This window comes from Cetorhinus maximus, chromosome 27 (assembly GCF_964194155.1).
Source record: "Cetorhinus maximus chromosome 27, sCetMax3.hap1.1, whole genome shotgun sequence".
NCBI lineage: Eukaryota > Metazoa > Chordata > Chondrichthyes > Lamniformes > Cetorhinidae > Cetorhinus > Cetorhinus maximus.
Window position 1 is genome coordinate 11,663,480 of NC_135905.1, and position 19,081 is coordinate 11,682,560.

At 45.0% G+C, this 19,081-nt stretch overlaps 2 protein-coding genes across 5 annotated transcripts in view; one reads left to right on the plus strand and one right to left on the minus strand.

Moving 5' to 3' along the window:
- The window catches only part of ptpn20 (protein tyrosine phosphatase non-receptor type 20), a 336,983-nt gene that overhangs the window by 289,771 nt on the left and 28,131 nt on the right, over nucleotides 1-19,081 (minus strand). For all 4 annotated transcript variants that reach the window (XM_078530719.1, XM_078530716.1, XM_078530715.1 and 1 more), the window contains 2 exons: nucleotides 7,181-7,246; nucleotides 32-217 (listed from right to left, as the gene is read on the minus strand). In XM_078530719.1, the coding sequence (XP_078386845.1) occupies nucleotides 32-217; nucleotides 7,181-7,246 (252 nt within the window). The remainder of the gene's footprint in view (nucleotides 1-31; nucleotides 218-7,180; nucleotides 7,247-19,081) is intronic.
- The window catches only part of mapk8a (mitogen-activated protein kinase 8a), a 485,513-nt gene that overhangs the window by 289,769 nt on the left and 176,663 nt on the right, over nucleotides 1-19,081 (plus strand). The gene's annotated exons all lie outside the window — the stretch shown is intronic.

Genomic DNA, 19,081 nt, shown 5'->3' on the forward strand with positions numbered 1-19,081 from the left:
AAGGGCAAAGCACTGATTTCACATTACTGACCTCTGCTGTGCTCCGCAGCACCAGTTGAGCGAGTTTTCTTAGGCACGAGCTTGTTGGGGGCAGCCCTGAGTTCTGCCGGTGTGTTTCGCAGGTGCTTAGGATGGTCTCCAAGGACACTCTCCTGTGCGGAAGGTCTTCACACATACTCAGCAGGAGGTGGTTCAATCGGCCTCCAAGCTGGACCGGCTGTCAAGGGCACAACAGAAAAGACTGAGTGAGAAGACAGAAGACCCAAAACGCAAGCCTTACCTTCACCGTGAAGCAACCCTGAAGAGTCCTGAGGTTACCGTCGGACTTGATCTGATGATCTTCAGTTCGCTAATGACAGGCAGTTAAGGGGATCTTTTATTCTTGACAATTACACACTTCAAAACCTTTGCTTTAAAAAAATCCCTGTGACTCTTCCGATGAGACAATGCGATTCCCTGCAAAAATTCCATTTTAATGGAAGGATTGTAGCATGAATTTTACGGCCCTGATCCCCTAGCAGCCAGCTGTGGCGGGTTGGGGGGTGCGGTGGCGGGGGTTGGGGGAGGGTGGTGTTCATTAAATTGGGTGCCATGGCAGCAGCGCTGTACCTGTCACCTCCCACCCTTGGGCCAACTGAAGCCCTCAAGTGGCCAATTAATGGCCAATTCAGGGCCTCTTGCTGCCATCACTAGACGGCAGGTGGTGTCCACGCTTGGCAGCGGGTTACGGGGGTGGGGGGGGGGGGGGGGGTGTCCTCCATGTTTGGCACCTTGTGCCCAGTGGCGGGCACCCCAAGGTAGTTGACGCCCACTCCGTGCGTGCCCTGCCAAACCCAGCCCGCTAGCCTGGCCCTGGTGAAACCCCAGGCTTACCCGCCTGTCCAGCAACGCGGCTCCCTCGCGATGAGGAGTGCCTGCAGTCTGAGCAGCGGCTCCCACTCCCGGTGGGGCTAGAGCCGATCGATTGGCCAGAAACCTTCAGAGGCAGGACTCCCTCCGGGGTGGGGCCGGAAGTCCAATCCTGAGCCAAGTAACAGCCCAGTGGCCGTGAAATCGGTGCGGGGATGACCCAGCCAAGCGGAGGAGGACTCAACCCCAACTTTTAAGCCGGGAGTGCGGGACCCACTGCCTCTGTGTCAAATTCCAACCATCACAGAGAGAAGCCATAGTGCATGTGCCAACTCTTTGAAAAAGACATCCAGTTAGCCGCACTCGCCTGCTCTTTCCCCACAGGTTGGCATCTTTTCCTCTCCAAGTATATATCCAATTCCCTCCTGAGAGAGAGGGAGACGTGAACCCTACACGCATTAGGTTTGGTTTCTGAGCAGCCCCTCAGGGACGGAGCAGTTGCTGCTCGCGATTTACAACAACCGGCACAGCTCTGCCGTTCGACATGTCTCTCCCGGGCCTTGCTGAAGCTGGTGGCACAGGCCGCCCTCCGAAACCTCGGCTGGAACGCCGCCGCTGGGACGGGAATCTCGGTTCTGAGCGTCAACAGGCTACTCGACCGTGGGAGGAGTATCACAGTCGAGCTTGGGGTCAAACAACGGCTCTCACTCCAGCTGGGGTTTGGCCACTGGTTTTTGAATGGCGCAGTGGAAACCAGCCATTGGAGGGGGGTGGGGGGGGGGGGGGCCAGAAACTCCGGCCCCGAGCATGTGGGGATGGAGAAACCGCCACCCACGTGTGTGTGGTTCAGAAACGTTTCAATGACATCGCGCTAAATCGCACCAATAGGGGTATCCAAATTCTGTGGGCAAATTTGATATTAGTGAGGGCTCTCTCATAGTCATTCAGTTTCCAGGCTAACTAAATAATTTCAGCTGTAACCCAGAGGGAAAAACAAGACTAATGTGTCCATCTCTGGCATGGTCATTCTGAAGAACTAAACCCAACCGCCAATCGGTTTGAGGGGGAGTGAAGAGCGAAAGCAAGCGAGAGGCATGGTGGGAAAGATGACTTGGCCGTGCCAATAGTTGGGCACTGCCATCTGAAGGGCAGCGTTTGATACAGAAGAAATGGCTCTGGTTGGTTATATTTTTCAAACAGCGTTGGAGATCGCCTCTTGGAAAAGGCAGGTGAATTTTTCCCAAATTGCCTTTGGGTTATGACCCTCTTTTTCTGACTCTCCCAGGAGATCATGTGACTGCTGATGGGTGGGGGCGGGTGTATAATCAGGACGCTCCCGGCATCAGGAGATGGGGCAGGTTTTGGTGGGCCGCGTGGCATTTACCTAACCATCATTTCCAAGTGTTCGTATGCTCCAAGGACAAAGGAAAGAGGATGTGCGAATACAAGGGGATTAATTCTGGACAAATGTAGATGCTCTCCTCACATAAATACATCGGGCAGAATATTACGCTTGGCGTGCGGGCACACGCCCGACAAACCTGAGCGTAAAATGACGCGTGATGATGTCAGGGGCGTCGTGACATCACCGCGCAGTCTCGCAATGTTTCGTTCAGCCGGCACACACCAGAGTCGGCTGCACACCCGCCGATAATTAAAAAGCCTATGGAGACCATTAACAATCTAATTAAATTCAAATTTACGCTGCTTGTCCAACCTTACGGCTGGCGGGGGGCAGGCGAAAAGGCCAAGCGGCCTTTGCGTTTTTTAGGAAACCCTCATCCACGGGCGGGATGAGGTTTCCTAAAGCAAATAAACATTAAATAACAACTTTATTTTTGGAATTAAAAACATGTCCCAGCTCACGTGACAGGGTCATATGAGGGGACATGTTTTATTAAATTTTTATTCTCTTTATTTTCCTACACAACGCTCCAATCTCCCTGAGGCAACTCCACGCTCTTTCTCGTGCATGCGCGAACTGTGCGCTGGGCCCAATCATCCTCCTCCTCCCCCCCCCTCCCCCAAGCCCGTCCGCACAGGCAACGCTCAGCGCTGCCGCTCGCGATCCACGTTTGGCGGGCTTTAATCGGCCCACCCGCGTGAAATCGCGGTGCCGAGCCGATCGCAGGTGGCAGCCGGCTTCTTGACCAGCCTATGCCCGCCCCCCACCACCGAGCACCCCCTGCCAAGGGCAAAATCCTGCCCACTGATTTTTGTGCAGTGCACTTTGGATCATAACACATCTCAGGAGGAAATAACTGAGAAAAGCTGCTTAGTGAGAGGAACAATAGCCCTACAGGGGTGAAAGTCATGGGGAGGTAATACATGTGGTACCCCAAAACAGATGTTGCTGCCAATAGAAGATTTAGGATTTTTCGAAGGGTTGCTAGCTTGACTGTGCCAGTCTTGGCTAAGTTGGTAGCATTCTGATTTGAGTCAGAAAGCTGTGGGTTCAAGAGCACCTAATCCAGGCTGACACTCCAGTGCAATACTGAAGGAGGGCTGCACTGTTGGAGGCACTGGCTTATGGATGAGATATTAAGCCAAGACTCACCTGCCCTCTCAGGTGGATGTGAGAGATCCGAAAACAGTAGTGACACGAAAAGATGTGAAAGCTCGTAGAACATTAGGTTTTGGTTGGGTAGACTGTGCAGAAGACCCAGCTTGATTTAGCTTTCAATTTAACCAGTACAATCACGGGAGATATTATGGAGGGGAGAGATTGAGAAAGTGAGAGTGTTGAATTGAAAACTATAATAATTTAATACATCAGAGGATCAGGGGGTGAGAATACGTTCACACAGCTGGTATAAGTCAGACATGTCGGCAGAAGATGAGTTTGCGAACAGTTGAGTAAACACAGAGATGTGCAGGGCTGAAAGCAGAGCTGATTTGTATTCCATTTGTTCACTCAGGCAAAAAGGCACTTTTCTCATTATGATGCTTTGTGCATTCAAAACACACACTAAATCGAGTTCACGGAAAAAAATGCTTGGGCCTGAGCCAGGTTTCCGTGTTATGCTATTTGCTGTCCAGAGCCAGTCTTTGCAGCAACTCATCTAATCAGGTTTCTGCCCCACAACATTCAGTGAAGCAGCCCTTACAAAGTCACAAATAACATCCTGTTTGACTGCAATTGTGGAAAACTATCCCTCCTTGTCCTTCTCAATCTGTCCACAGCCTTTTAACATGGCTGACCACACCAGCCTCCTCCAACACCTCTCCTCTGTTGTCCAGCAGGGCCAGATACCCCACACGTCATTCCATTCCTCTCTATCCAGTCATAGCTAGAGAATCATCTGCAATAGCTTATTTTCCCACTCCTGTACCCTTAGCTCAGGAGTCTCCCTGGAATCTATCCTTGCTCATTTCTCATCCACATGCTATCAGTTGACAACACCATCTGAAAATGCAACATCACTTTCCATATGTACATTGACAACACCCAGTTCTCTTCTACCTCCTCCAGGTACTGTGTCCTAAGAGGGCATCAGCAACCATGGACTTGCATTGATCCATGATTATGCTTGGCAAAGCACTGCAGTTACTTGCCATCACCTTCTGCAGTCTGGCTGACCAAGAAACTCCCCCTACTCTTACTGCCTGCCATTGGGCATATTGGAAAGATTTACAGGCTGATGATCAACCTGTTTGGCTGCATTATGAACACAGCTTCTGTGGCCATCAAATCCTGAAGTGAGCCTTGAACCCAGAGCTTCTGGCTCAGAGACAGAGACTCTACCGGTGCACCATAAGACCTCCTCCTTCCTTGAGCACTTCACTCTCTCCAAATTGTCAGTCTGACATCCATTCCTTTCATTCTTAAGTAGTACTGGACGAGCAGGTATTTCTTCAAATTAAATACTGAAAAACTAAAACCATCGTTTTCAGTCCACACCACAAACTCCATTCCACAGCCACTGAGCCCATTCCTCTCCATGGCAACTGTCTGAAGACAAACCAGACTCTTCGCAGTCTTGATGTCACATCTGATCTCAAAATGAGCTTCTAACCACATATCCACACCATCACTAAGACTGCCTACTTCCACCGCTGTAGTGTCGTCCAATTTCACTCCAGCCTTAGCTCATCTGCTGCTGAAACCCTCATCCAAATCTTTGTTATCTCTACATTTGGCTAATGCTCTCTTCGCCACCTCCCACATTCTACCCTCCGTAAACTTAAATTCACCCAGCTCTCTGCTGCCCGTATCCTATCATGCACCAAGTTCTATTCACCCAGCATACAAAATTCTGAGAGGTCTCAACGTGGTGGACGTAGGAAGGACCAGAGGACACAGTCTCAGAATAAGGGGTTAGGGCATTTAGGACCGAGATGAAGAGGAATTTCTTCACTCAGAGGGTGGCGAATCTTTGGAATTCTCTACCCCACCGGGCTGTGGAGGCTCAGTCACTGAGTATATTCAAAGCAGAAATCAGTAAATTTCTAGATACTAAAAATAACAAGGGATATGGAGGTCGTGCAGGAAAATGGCGTTGAGGTGAGAGATCAACCATGATCTAGTTGAATGTTGGAGCAGGCTCAATGGGCCGAATGGCCTACACCTGCTTTTATTTCCTATTTCCTGTGACCGGCTCCCAGTTCAACAAGACTTACCTTCTGCTATCAAGGCTCTAAAGCTCTGGAATTCCCTTCATAGCCCTCTATATCCTCCTTTAAGACCCACCTTAAAGACGACCTCTTGAACTAAAATCTCTTTTTGTGGCTAGGAATCAAATTTTGTTTGATAATTGCTCCTCTCCAGTACTTGGAATTTTGGTCAACATTAAGGGCACTATATAAATGCAAGCTCTTCTTCTTGTTGTTGAGTGATTTCACCAGTCCAGACCTGGTTTCATGTAGATGAGTTTGAAGCAAATTAGAGATATAGCCAAACAGGAACTGGTATAGTGACAATCAGGCTTGTGCCAAATCTCTCAGGGCTTCTAATCTGATTACAAGGCCTGTGGTAAATGTTTTAATAATGATTAAGAGTCAAATTAATGATGGATTAAAATGATGGGCACTGGAATGTGAAACAAAACGTTAAACATTCATCTGCTAACTGAGCAACTGTTGCACCATCTACAAGTGCATTACAGCAACTTCCCAGGGCCTCTTCAATAGCACTTCCAAAATCACAGTCACTTTCACTCAGAGGGGCATGGGCAGTAGGTGCATGGGAGCACCACCACCTGCAAGTTCCACTCCAAACCACACACCACCCTGATCTGGAACTATATCATCGTTCCTTCACTGTCGCTGGGTCAAATTCCTAGAACTCCCTCTCTAACAGCACTGTGGGTGTGCCTACAGCACACGGACTGCAGCGGTTCAAGAAGGCAGCTCACCACCACATTCGCAAGGACAATTACTGATGGGTAATAATTGCTGGCCTAGCCAGCGATACCCATATCCTGTGAATGAACTTTTAAAAAAATCTGTCAGAGGTGCCATCTTCCAAATGAGACGTTTGCCAATGGTCCCGATCTGTCCTTTCCAATGGGCACAAAGATCCCACGGCACTATTTGGAGAGCAAGTTCTTTCTATCTTTCTAACATTACCAACAGTAATTTCTAGGCTTATGTGTCATCAGAAAGTATAGGCTATGGTAGTACAGTGGTTATGTTGTTGGACTTGTAATCCTAGTAAGCAAATGATCAGGTAATATGAGTTCAAATCCCACCTCAGTAGGTAATGAAATTAAATTTAATAAAACTGGAATAAGAGTCATCAGTCATGGTCACCATGTAACCATTGGATTGTCGTAAAGCCAATTTGCTTCACTAATGTCCCTTAAGGGAAGAATCTGCTCTCCTTACCAAATTTGGTCTTTTTTTATTCATTCATGGGATGTGGGCGTCACTGGCTAGGCCAGCATTTATTTTCCATCCCTAATTGCCCTTGTTCAGGTGGCAGTTAAGAGTCCAAGACCCACAGCAATGTGATTGCCTCTTAACTGCCCTCTGACATGGCCTAGCAAGCCACTCAGTTATATTCAAGAAGGAACCCCAGAGCTACCTTCTCAAGGGCAATTAAGTTTGGTCAATAAATGCTGGCCTTACCAGTGATGCCCACCCGCCATGGTTGAGACAAAGACATCTCAAGGCATTGAATAAGCCTTAAACAATCCCACACAGTGATGGGCAGGGGTCAGTTCTGAATAGAAAAAGAGACAAGTCTCAGTGGGGGCAGTGTGGTTTGCTTAGTTACATGAGTATATCCATGTTGTTTAGTTCCGCAAATAGAGGAAGAGCTTAAATCAATGTGCAATTTACAACTTTCCTCGTATACATACTCAGAGCTCAGGAACCTGTGGCTTCTCACCTGTGTCTCAGGAAGCTGATAGTCTGCTGCCCAGTACATGGTCATTCCCAGTGAGTACACATGCATCTGAAAACATAAGACAAACATGGTGAATGAGTCGTCACAACCAGAACCAGAGACCCGAGAGGAGAGAAGGGAAAGCGAGATCCAGGAGTTTAGTGCTTCTGGTTGACAGGGGAAATGTGATGGTCCTCTTGCCATGTCGAGTTGTTTGCGGTAATACTGACAGGACTTGGATCATTAAAAGCAACAGCCTTGCAAGACATACAGCCCTTCAACATTGACAGCCAGTTGACAGCCTGCTGGACTATCTCTTTGCAAAGGACACACTGTTTGGATCAGGTGTTTCATTCTAAACCCTTTGCTCTATTAAAGCATGGGTGATATGCAGCATTTCACATAGGTATATAAGAGCACTCCAAGTAACTGGGAAAGTATTCTTTTGTAAATCTGAAGGACACAAGAGATTAAATGCATCCTGAGCATTTGTACACTGGACTGCTCAGAGAAAATAATGGAGTGATTGTAAAGATCCCTGCAGCCTCACATTTCTTCTGTAATCTTTGGTCTGTATTGGCTGCTTAAATTTCCTCTCCCAGTGGGTCAGGACATGGTCTTTGGCACTGTAAAGTGCCATTTTTGCACTATTTTGGACATCATTTGTCAGGGAGGATTACTTCAGCAAGAGGCCCTGGCTGGTTTTTTTATATTTTGTGATGAAACGTTTGAGGGCAGTGAGTTTGCATAAAAGAACCCACGAGGCTGGTTAATCGACTTTCCCTTCATGCTTATGATGGAGATAAGAAAAGCCATTTCACAGAAATTCAGATCCGCCTGACATTAGCAAATCAAAGCTTCGTTCTTTATTTTGCCTTTTGAAAAATAAACAACACCACAGATTGTGCTCACATTCACAGAATCCGCCTAATTTAGATAAAGTCTGGTATGCCGCTCCTATTAGCTCTGACAGCTTTTCATGTACTGAACTCGGTGGTCGCCTAGGCAACGGAATACCAACCATGGCATTAGCTGAAGAGCTCAAGTGTTTGTCATTTTGATAGCGGGAACCATTGGAGACCATAAGCTTTAGTGTGCTGCTATTCACACTCGGCACTCAGTGCAGAAAGCCCTCTCTCGTACCGTTGCCACTCCACAAGTCTCCCTCATCAGTTGACATGAAAGGCTCTGGGCGGAATTTTACACCGGTGGGGTTTTACAGTCCTGCCGAAGCCAACGGAGTTTAGAATGGCTCGCCGCATTTTACAGCCCCACCCCCACCGCGATAGAGCCGGGAAATTCCGGCCTCTGCCAGGATCAATGGATGTCAAGAGTGTCAGCAAGACAAAGCTTTGTCCCAGCTGACAAAATTGGGCTATGTCTTTTTGATGGGCAATATTCGGTATATGTGCTTCACAGGAAAAGACAGCCACAGCATTACTGTAAGAATTGCAGAATGGAATACTCTTTTCCATTCTTCTCTTCTCCCCACTGTCAATTGTCTGGCTATCTTCTGAAAAATATCATCCATTGGAAATCACTTTGTAGATAGTTCCAATTTTCACTAAGGACTGACTGAAAGAACTTTTAATGAACAGCAGCTCACTTTCTGCAGTAAAAGCGAGGAAGATTCGACTCCTGAGATATACTATCTGGCCCCAGGCACCTATCACACAGAGTCAAACTCAAATTCAAAGAAACTTATCAACTTGTGATTGACATGCCGTACTTCTCCCCTTCCTCTGCCATGACATTGTAGTTCCTGCTTTCTTTCTGTATCAGATCCTTCGTCATTTTCCCCACCTCACTGACCAGATCTGAAACTATAGTGGATTTACAAACAACTCCCTTCATGGGTCAAAGATGCTCCACATTGCTCATTCATGGAACTTTCATGATTGAGATGCATGACTTCCCTCAATGTGTCCAGGAAAGCCGCATCTGAACATCTTCCTGCTATGGATGTAAAGATGAGCAGACAGATGCAAATGCCCTTTGCAGCAGCGATGGTTGTAGAATTGGCTGTATGGGTAACTATGTGCGTGTATGTATGTTTGTGCCTATGTATATGTATCTGTATGTGTAATTCTGTGTGTGTGTCTATATGTGTGATGTAGGCTGACATGTAAGCAAAGTGCCGAGGAGGGAGTGCTACATTGTCAGAGGCACCACCTTTCAGATAGGACAGGAAACCAAGGCCATGTCTCTCCTCCCAGTGGTATTAAATTTTTCATGACAATCTTTGAAGAAGAGCAAGGGAGTTCTTTCAGTGTCCTAGCCACTACTTAACCCATGACTTACACAGTAAAACATCACCTGGTCATTTGTTTCGTTACTGCCTCTTGGACCTTGCTAAGTGCAAATTGGCTGCAAACTTTCCCTGCGCAACAACAGTGGCTATACTTCAAAACCGCTTCCTTGACTGTGAAGCACTTTGAGAAATCCAGAGGTTGTGAAAGGTGCTATTTAAAGACAGGTTTGCGCTTTCTTTCTTACTGGGGGGGGGGCTACCTGGCACTCGGTGGGTTCAGAACATGTCAGGAAGGAGCCAATATCTTTGGAAGGGGAGTAGAAGAGAGCAAAAAAAACTGGTAGACAAAATTGCTAAGATAATAAATGAAACTTTATGTGATCAGCATTAACCCAGTTGCTGGTTCACAGAGTAAACTATTTATAATTTGGCACCAATTGCTACTGAAGTTAAAATTCCATTCTCTTGTAATCTTCCATGCCTCCTTCATAGCTTTTCAATTTTATTTCAATTTAGCTTCTTACTGGAATTTTTCCTTTCTGTGCCTTTGCCCCTTCCTACAATCTGAAACTGAATCACAGAAACTCATAGCATAGCAGGAGACGATTCCACCCATTGTAGCCTTGCTGGCTCTTTGAAAGAGGCTAATCCCACTCCCCCTGTTCTTTCCCACAGCCCCGCATATTGTTTTCCTTTTGGAAGTTGTGATCGAATCTGTTTCCAGCAACCTTTCGTGTGGTACATTCCACATCGCAACAGCCCTCCAACTAAAGCTAGAATAGTCGTTCATATCATTCCTCTCGAAGGAAATCTCCTCTACGTGTTAACCTCGTTTTGCGCTGTTTTGTATGTGTGGCATTAAGCATGCTACAGTAGCTGAGTGACATTTTATCTTGTGGAAACCTTGAATGTGATTGCACTTTTTGTGACGGCCATTTTGAGATGTTTTGTAATGTTCTTGCAGATATTTTACGAATAAAGTATATTTTTCCAAAAAAGAAAACACGTTTTATCTTGTGGCACAGGGCAGCCCATTCAAGAGTTCGGGAGGACAATCTCAGGCACACAGACGTATTGACATCTTATTTTGTCCCTTTGAAAATCTAACAATTTCTCAACTTATCTACAAATGCAAATTCCATTCACGCTGTATCTACTGAGACTTCATCTTATCTCACCCATTTCTATTTCAAAATGCCTGTTTTACACTTAACCCCTTTGATAATTCAAATCTTGCAGTATGACCATCTTTGGTTTAATTAAATTAATCACACACACAAGCCTGCTTCAGTACCCCATAGTAATATTAGGGAAAAAATGATATTTCCTTTACACAGCCTACACTTGAACCAGACTAGGACCAGTGTCCTTGCGAACCACATAGCTAAGGAAGTAGAGAGGGTTTTAAACTAAATAGTGGGGGCAAGGGATCAAATGTGGAAAGATGTGTTATATCAAAGAGTAGAGACAAGATAAGAGAGGAAATGAGGGTTGGAGAATAGCAGGAAGCGACAGAGAGAAAAAACCTGAGAATGCACAAAGAATCAAGACTGGATGTTACAAAGATAACAAGACTAAACTAAAGGCCCTGTATCTGAATGCGCGTAGCATTCATAACAAAGTAAACAAATTGATAGTGCACATTGAAGTGAATAAATATTATCTGATAGCCATTACAGAGACCTGGCTACAAGATGACAGGGACTGGATCCTGATTATTGAGGGGTATATACCCTTCAAGAAGAATAGGAAGTTAGGTAAAGGTGGAGGGGTAGCACTGTTAATCAAGGATGGCATTTGTGCAATAGGTAGAGATGATCTTGGTTCAGGAGATCAGGATGTAGAATTGATTTGGGTGCAGATGACAAATAGTAGGGGAAAAAAGTCACCTGTGGGAGTGGTCTATAGCCCCATAACAGTAACCACAACGTAGTACAAAGTATACAAGAAAAAATATTGGGTGCTTGTGATAAAGGGATGGTAATAATCGTGGGTGACTTTAATCTACATATAAACTGGAAAAATCAAATTGGCAGTAGTAGCCTGGATAAAGAGTTCACAGAATGTTTTCGTGATAGTTTGTTAGAGCAGCACGTTCTGGAATCAACCAGCGAGCAGATTATATTAGACTCGGTATTGTGTAATGTGACAGGATTAATAATGACCCCAGAATAAAGGCACCCCTAGGTAACAGCGACCACAATATGATTAAATTTTACATCCAGTTTGAAAGGGAGAAGAGTGGGTCTAAGACTAGTATTTTAAACTTAAATAAGGCCAACTATGTGGGCATGAAAGCTGAGCTAGCCGAAGTGAACTGGGACACTAGGCTAGGAGATAAATCAATAGAGAAACAGTAGCAGACATTTAAAGGGATATTTCAAGATACTCAGATTCCTACTATAAAGAAAAGTTCTAAAGGGAGAACCCACCACCCATGGTTAACTAAAGAAGTTAGGAAAAGCATCAATCTTAAGGAAACAGCATACAACTGCACAAAGATGAGTGGCAGGACAGATGATTGGTCAGAATATGAAGAACAGCAGAGAATGACTAAAAGGTTAATCAGGAGAAAGAAATTAGAGTATGAGAGAAAGCTAGCTAGAAATATAAAACCGGATAAGAAGAGTTTCTACAGGTGTTTAAACAGGGATAGAGTATGTAAAGTGAGTGTTGGTCCTCTAGAGAGTGAGAATGGGGAGTTAATAGTAGATAATGAAGAAATGGCGGATGAAATGAACAAATATTTTGCTTCTGTCTTCACTATCGAGGATACAAAAAACATTCCAGTAATAGTTGTAAATCAGGAGGTGGTGGGGAGAGAGGAACTTGGTGAAATTACAATCACTGGGGGAGTGGTACTGAGCAAACTGATGAATCTGCCAGCTGACAAGTCTCCGGGTCCTGATGGACTTCATCCTAAAGTCTTCAAAGAGGCGGCTAATGAGGTAGTAGATGTGTTGGTGTTAACTTTCCAAAATTCCCTAGATTCTGGAAAGGTCCATCAGACTGGAAAGTAGCAAATATAACCCCTCTATTCAAGACGGGAGGGAAGCAGAAAACAGGAAACTATAGGCCAGTTAGCCTGACGTCTGTCATGAGGAAGGTGTTAGAATCGATCATTAACAAGGTTATAGTTGGGCACTTAGAAAAGCTCAAGGATACCGAGAAGAGCCAGCAAGGTTTTGTGTAAGGGAAACCATGTTTAACCAATCTATTAGAGCTCTTTGAAGGTGTAACATGTGCAGTGGATAGAGGGGAGCCTGTAGATGTACTGTACTTGGATTTCCAGAAAGCATTTGATAAGGTGCCACATCAAAGGTTATTATGGAAAATAAAAGCTCATAGCATAAGGGGTAACATATTAACCTGGATAGAAGATTGGCCGGCTGGCAGAAAACAGAGTATGCATAAATCGGTCTTTGTCTGATTGGCAGGATGTGATGAGTGGGGTTCTGCAGGGGTTTGTCCTGGGGCCCCAACTTTTTACAACTTACATCAATGACTTAGATGAGGGGAGTGAAGGCATGGTAGCTAAATTTGCAGACGACACAAAGATAGGTAGGAAAGTATGTTGTGAAGAAGACATAAGGAATTTGCAGACAGATACAAGTAAGTTGAGTGAGTGGGCAAAAATCTAGCAGACGGAGCATAATGTGGGAAAATTTGAAGTTGTTCACATTGTCTGGAAGAGTTAAAAAGCAGAGTATCACTTAAACGGAGAACGACTGCAGAGTTCCGAGGTGCAGAGGGATCTAGGTGTTCTTGTGCATGAGTCACAAAAAGTTAGCATGCAGGTATAGCCTGTAGTCAAGAAAGCTAATAGAATGCTATCCTTTATTACAAGAAAAATTGAACATAAAAGTAAGGATGTTTCAGTTATACACGGCATTGTTGATACTGCATCTCGAGTACTGTGTGCAGTTTTGGTCTCCTTATTTGAGAAAGGATGTAAATGCATTGGAGGCAGTTCAGAGGAGGTTTACTAGATTGATACCCGAAATGAGCGGGTTGTTTTATGAAGGCAGGTTGGACAGACTGGGTTTGTTTCCACTGGAGTTTAGAAGAGTGAGGGGTGACTTGATTTGAAGTATATAAGATCTTGAATGGTCTTGACAAGGTGGACGTAGATATGATGTTTCCTCTTGTGGGCGAGTCCAGAACTGGGGGCACTGTTTTAAAATTAGGGGTCACCCTTATAGGAGAATTTTTTCCTCTCAGAGGGTTGTGTGATTTTGGAACTCTCTGCCTCAGAAGGCGGTGGAGGTGGGGGTCACTGAATATTTTTAAGGCAGAGATAGATAGATTATTGTTAGGCAAGGGAATCAAACGTCATCGGGGGTAGATGGGATTGTAGAACTCGAAATACAAACAGATCAGCCATGATCTTATTGAATGGCGGAGCAGGCTCGAGGGGCCGAATGGCCTACTCCTGCTCCTATTTCATATGCTCATATATGCTCATATTGACCTTAGTTGTTGCGAGATGTCTGGGTTCGGTACACTACTGCTCATCTCCTGGATGGTGGTGTTGTGGAATTTGCCCTTACTGTCGGTATGGATAGCAGAGATTTCCAACAACTGCCTTCAATCCACGAAGATCATCATTAGATTGTGCAGTACCGGGAGGAGGAAGACATGTTTTAAGCCATTGAGTGAGGCAGGGTAGTTCTTCCAATTGCTCACTAGCTGTGAAAGGCCAAAGAGTCTGAAGCCTGAAGTGTCACCCTTGTAGTGGGGCAAATTAAAGTTAAAACAAAACATGTAAATACACCTTCTGGTGTGGGATTGGGCCAAATTAGGGTCATTTTATCCCACCTGGCAAGGAAGTGACCGGATCAGGTGGAATGCAGCTTTTACACCCCGTGCAATATTAAAACCGGGTGAGCTGTAAAACCAACGTTCTTATCAGCTTCCCCATTAAAATTGCCTCCAAAGAGCCCAAGTTGGCTCCAGCTTCAATTCCGAGAATGAGCTAATTGCAGAGGAGAAATGCTACAATTGGCTTTGGGACCACTGGACTATAACATGTAATAACGTCATCATGATTTGCCACTTAAGGCTACTATCCAGTGGCCCCTGTTGGAAAGTGTGGGTGCGGGGACATTGTGAGAGGACAGAATTGTGTTTTGTTATGAGGCACTGCGCGGTCAATGACCTCATTCTCCATCTTGGCTCATGGTAGGGGAGGTGTTGAAGGGGTTGGTGGCATCAGCAGGATCGACACCTACACGACAAGAGGGGAAGGAAAGTGGGGGAATCTGAAGTTAAAGACTGCCTATTGTAATATACAGTCCCACCTATAACCACATTTAAATGTCATATTAATCAATTGTTAATACACACCAATGCAGCCTGAGGTAATTGTACGTATTGTCAAGGTGTGTGGAATGCTATGAAAATCAACGGGGGGTGGTGGTTATAGTGAAAAGCATGACAGGAACAAAGACTGAACAATCCTTATAGCTTTAAAGTGAAGGGAAAAGCGCCTCATTGATCAGCATTCATTAACTCTTGCATTCAATTAGCATATATAAATTCAGCTGAATCCTAATAAATATATTTTTTTTATTTTTCAAGGAAACATTATCTGGCTGTAGATTCAGACTTCTGATTAAAATGGCCAATTTGCACATCACCGCAGTGTATTGTGCCCCTTTACTTTATAAGCCATTTTATCATTCATTCAGACATTCAATCCAAGCAGGAACAATAAGAAACACTGAATATAAGCAGATGTAGTAAGGCCTCATTATCAAAAGGTGCCTGGGAGAGTGCCAAATCCTCTGTTATAATGAGAGCTACTTTATAAGCAAGGTACATTCATTTCAGTTCCCTCGATCCATTATGCCAGCTCATTAGCCTGGGTGAAACTCTTCTATTAATACTCAATTCCAGCAGTACTAAGGGGCTTGCAGTACATAAGTCTAAATAGTAGATGGTCTTACATTTATTTGTTGCCATTGACAACCTCCCTCCTTACCAAGCGAGTGTAATTTTCCCCCAAAGTGAGGAACTGTCAATAAGGGCTATCGCCATTAAAATGCGCACACATTATAGTCTTTAAGACAAACAAAAAGCAGTTGGCGCTGTGTTGATTCCTTTCCTTAAAAAGGAACTGGGATAACTATCCATTGGGATGGACGAATATCATGACGTTTTGCTTGGTCACCTTCGAACAAGCAGTATTTAATCAGCCGCGCCTCCCCATGTGTGAGGATGAGTTCATTTTAGAGTAAATTGTACATGGTCAAAGTTTGTTTCATCGTGCCTCTGTGAAATGTCTTGGCAGATGTTAAAGGTGCTATGGTAGAAATGGATGAATGGCCTTTTATTAATCAATGTTTTCTCATGCTTTACAAGGTTTGGAGCAGCTTCACCTATCGGAAGGCGAATGCCAAAGAACATCCACCATTTGCCCTTGTGCACAGAGATGAAAGCACTCTAGAATAGTTAAACTAGCCGGTCGTGAGTTCAACTCCCCCGATGTGTGCCGTGCTTAATTGAATTCAATGAATCTGATCATTCCTAGGCCGGCACTAGAGGAAAATGAACATGAAAGTTGCTGGATTGTCATAACGACCCAACAGGTTCACTCATGTCCTTCAAGGGAAGGGAATCTGCCTGGTCTGACCTACAGAGGACTCCGGTCCCACAAAATACGGTGATATCATAACCACACATTGTAATCACCATTGATATGTAACGCCCTCCTGAAGCGACCCACAGGCTATTTATTACAAAACAGAGAATGGATAGTATACCTTTTCCTGTATTATAAATACCACCTTGCCATTGTCCCAAGATCAAACTTAAAAAGAAAGGTAGAGTAAGATAGGAAGTCTTGTGGTATCCCTACCTTTGAGCCTGCAGCTCTATGGCCATGGAGAGTGCGTTCATAATGTGGCCAAACATGTCAGCCTGTAAATCTTTCTGATGGCAGGTGCTAAGAGAAGGAGAGTGTCCTGGTCAGCCGTACAGCAGGAGGCAACGGCAAACCACCGCAGCACTTTGCCAAGCATAACTGTGGACCAATCCAATGGCAGTCCATGGCTGCCAATGCATCGTGCCTGGAGGAGGAGATTAAGGTGCCTTGGGAAATGATCCTACGTTAAAGGTGCTGCACAAATGTAAGCTGTGGTTGCTGGTTGTAAGGCCTGTTTCTTGGAGTAATTTATACCTTTAGTTGGTATTCCAGCATTCCACACTCTCAAAAGACACCATCCTTGTATGGGATGTGGGTTGGAGTTAGGGCTACTCAGCAGTTCAAATTTTATCAGACTGGAAGTTCCTGCTTTTGGGCGACAGTAAATGCTTCAGTAAAATGTGCCTGAAATTCTATCACAGCAGTGATTTTTAGTTTATGTCGTTAAGGCACTTTACAACTGGAAGGTCTCCTTGTTGGTAAGTCCACACAATCGGTCAGGCCTGTCAGTAAACAAAACCTGGGAAGGGATTATTCTACCTACTATTTGTGATAATTGCTGATGTATCACAATCTTCTAATCCTGCTGGACCAAATGTGTTTATTTTCAGATTTACCACAGTTATCAATTAATCAGAATTAGCCCTTTGACTGCCAGGAAGAGTATGATAGGCTGGACTCTGTAGCAGATCCAACTTCCATTTGATGGTTAACTAGCTTCTAATTTTGCTTCGGGCTCGGTGCTAATTTGTAACCATTTACTTGGCTGAAATACCCCTAAATAAGCCAAACCTCTGTGCACTTAATTAATGTTCTACAAATGAAGCCTTACTTTGAAGCAAATTGTTTTCTCAAAAGATGCCAACAATGCGGGGAAAAAGGCGACACTACCCTGAGCCTCCAGGGGTGGCAGCACTGTGCCAACAATCTATCTGACTGGGCAGCCGCCATTTTGTTTGGTCACAGTGAGGTAAATTGCTGAAGCTACCTGTACAAGTTAGCAATATTGCTCCCCAATCTGGATCATTCTCAGTTACGGATAACAGTATATTTTTTAATCCTTTCCCAATGGGATGTGAGCATTGCTGGGCAAGGTCAGCATCCCTAATTGCCCTTGAGAAGGTGGTGGTGAGCAGCCTTCTTGAACCACTGCAGTCCATATGGTGTAGGTACACCCACAATGCTGTTAGGAAGGGAGTTCAAGGATTTTGATCCAGCGACAGTGAAGGAACAGCAAAATGGTTCCAAGTCAGGATGGTGTGTGGCTTGGAGAGGAATTTCCAGGTGGTAGTGTTCCCATGCATCTGCTGCCCTTGCCCTTCTAGGTGTTAGAGGTCATGGGTTTGGAAGGTGCTGTCGAAAGAGCCTTGGCAAGTTGCTGCAGCTAGTGCATCTTGTAGATCATACACACTGCGCCACTGTGTGCCTGTGGTGGAGGGAGTAAAGGTGGTGGATGTGGTGTCAATTAAGCAGGCTGCTTTGTCCTGGATGGTATAGAGCTTCTTGAGTGTTGTTGGAGCTGCACTCATCCAGGCAAGTGAAGAGTATTCCATCACACTCCTGACATGTGCCTTGTAGACAGGCTTTGTGGGGTCAGGAGGCGAGTTCCTCGCTGCAGAATTCCCAGCCTCTGACCTATCCATAGTACTTTTATGCACTGCTGTTTCTGGTATGCTGAAATCTGTCCTGTAATGTTGATTGGGGCAGGACACCAAAGCAGCAAAAAGGGTCAGGTTATTACAGAACTGCTTTGACTGTAATATCCATGAATTATTAAACGTTAATAGCTGGAATTCTCTGATGAGGTGGCACCTTGACAGAGCTTGGATTAATTCATTAAGAACTGTCAAATCCCAGTCCACACACTCGAACACAACATCTTGGCTGACACTCTAGTGCAGTACTGACGGAGTGCTGCAGTGTCAAAGATGCCATCTCTTTTGAATGAGACACTAAACCGAGGCCCCATCCTCCCTCTCAGGTGAACTTGAAAGATCCACAGCACTGTTTCAAAGAATTTCTCTTCTCCCCAGTGTCCTGTCCCAATATTTTCCCCTCAACCAACATCACTACGCTAGGCTATCTGGTCATTATCACATTGCTGTTTGTGCAATCTTCCTGTTGACCTCCACATTTCCTACACTTCAAAAGCGCTTCAGTGGTTGTAAAGTGTTTTGGCTCTCCTGAAGTCACGGAAGGACCAATATAAATCAAGCCTTTCTATTCCTTTCGAGGGTGCAAGAAGAAGAATTGTAATTGCTGGAAATATAAAATAAAATTCTGGAAATACAGAGCAAGTCCATCTGAAAAGAGAATAGAATCGGTTGACGTTTTGCGTGTGGAATGAAAGCTGAAAGAGAAATGAGCCCTGGAAAAGTCCCCAGTCTCCAAGAGGAAACTAATGTGTTCAGTGACCTTCTGATCGCTCATTGCAAAAGCACGAAGCTGGGAGGTGATAGAAACGGTCATTTCAGTGAGGGGAAAAATATATTAAAAGGATAAACAAAATGTGCAAAATGGCCAGGAGGGCGAAAAGTCACAGGGAACGGTGAAAAGTGGGAAAATTGGAAAAAGCTTTCAGGAGGCCTGAAGTAATGTAGGAACGTTCTAGAACTTCACATCAGGTTGATCAGTCCTTAAAGGAGCAGGCACAGGCAAACATCTGGCAAAAACCTGGAAGTTCCCCTCCAAGTCACTCACCATCCCGACTTGGAAATATATCGCTGTT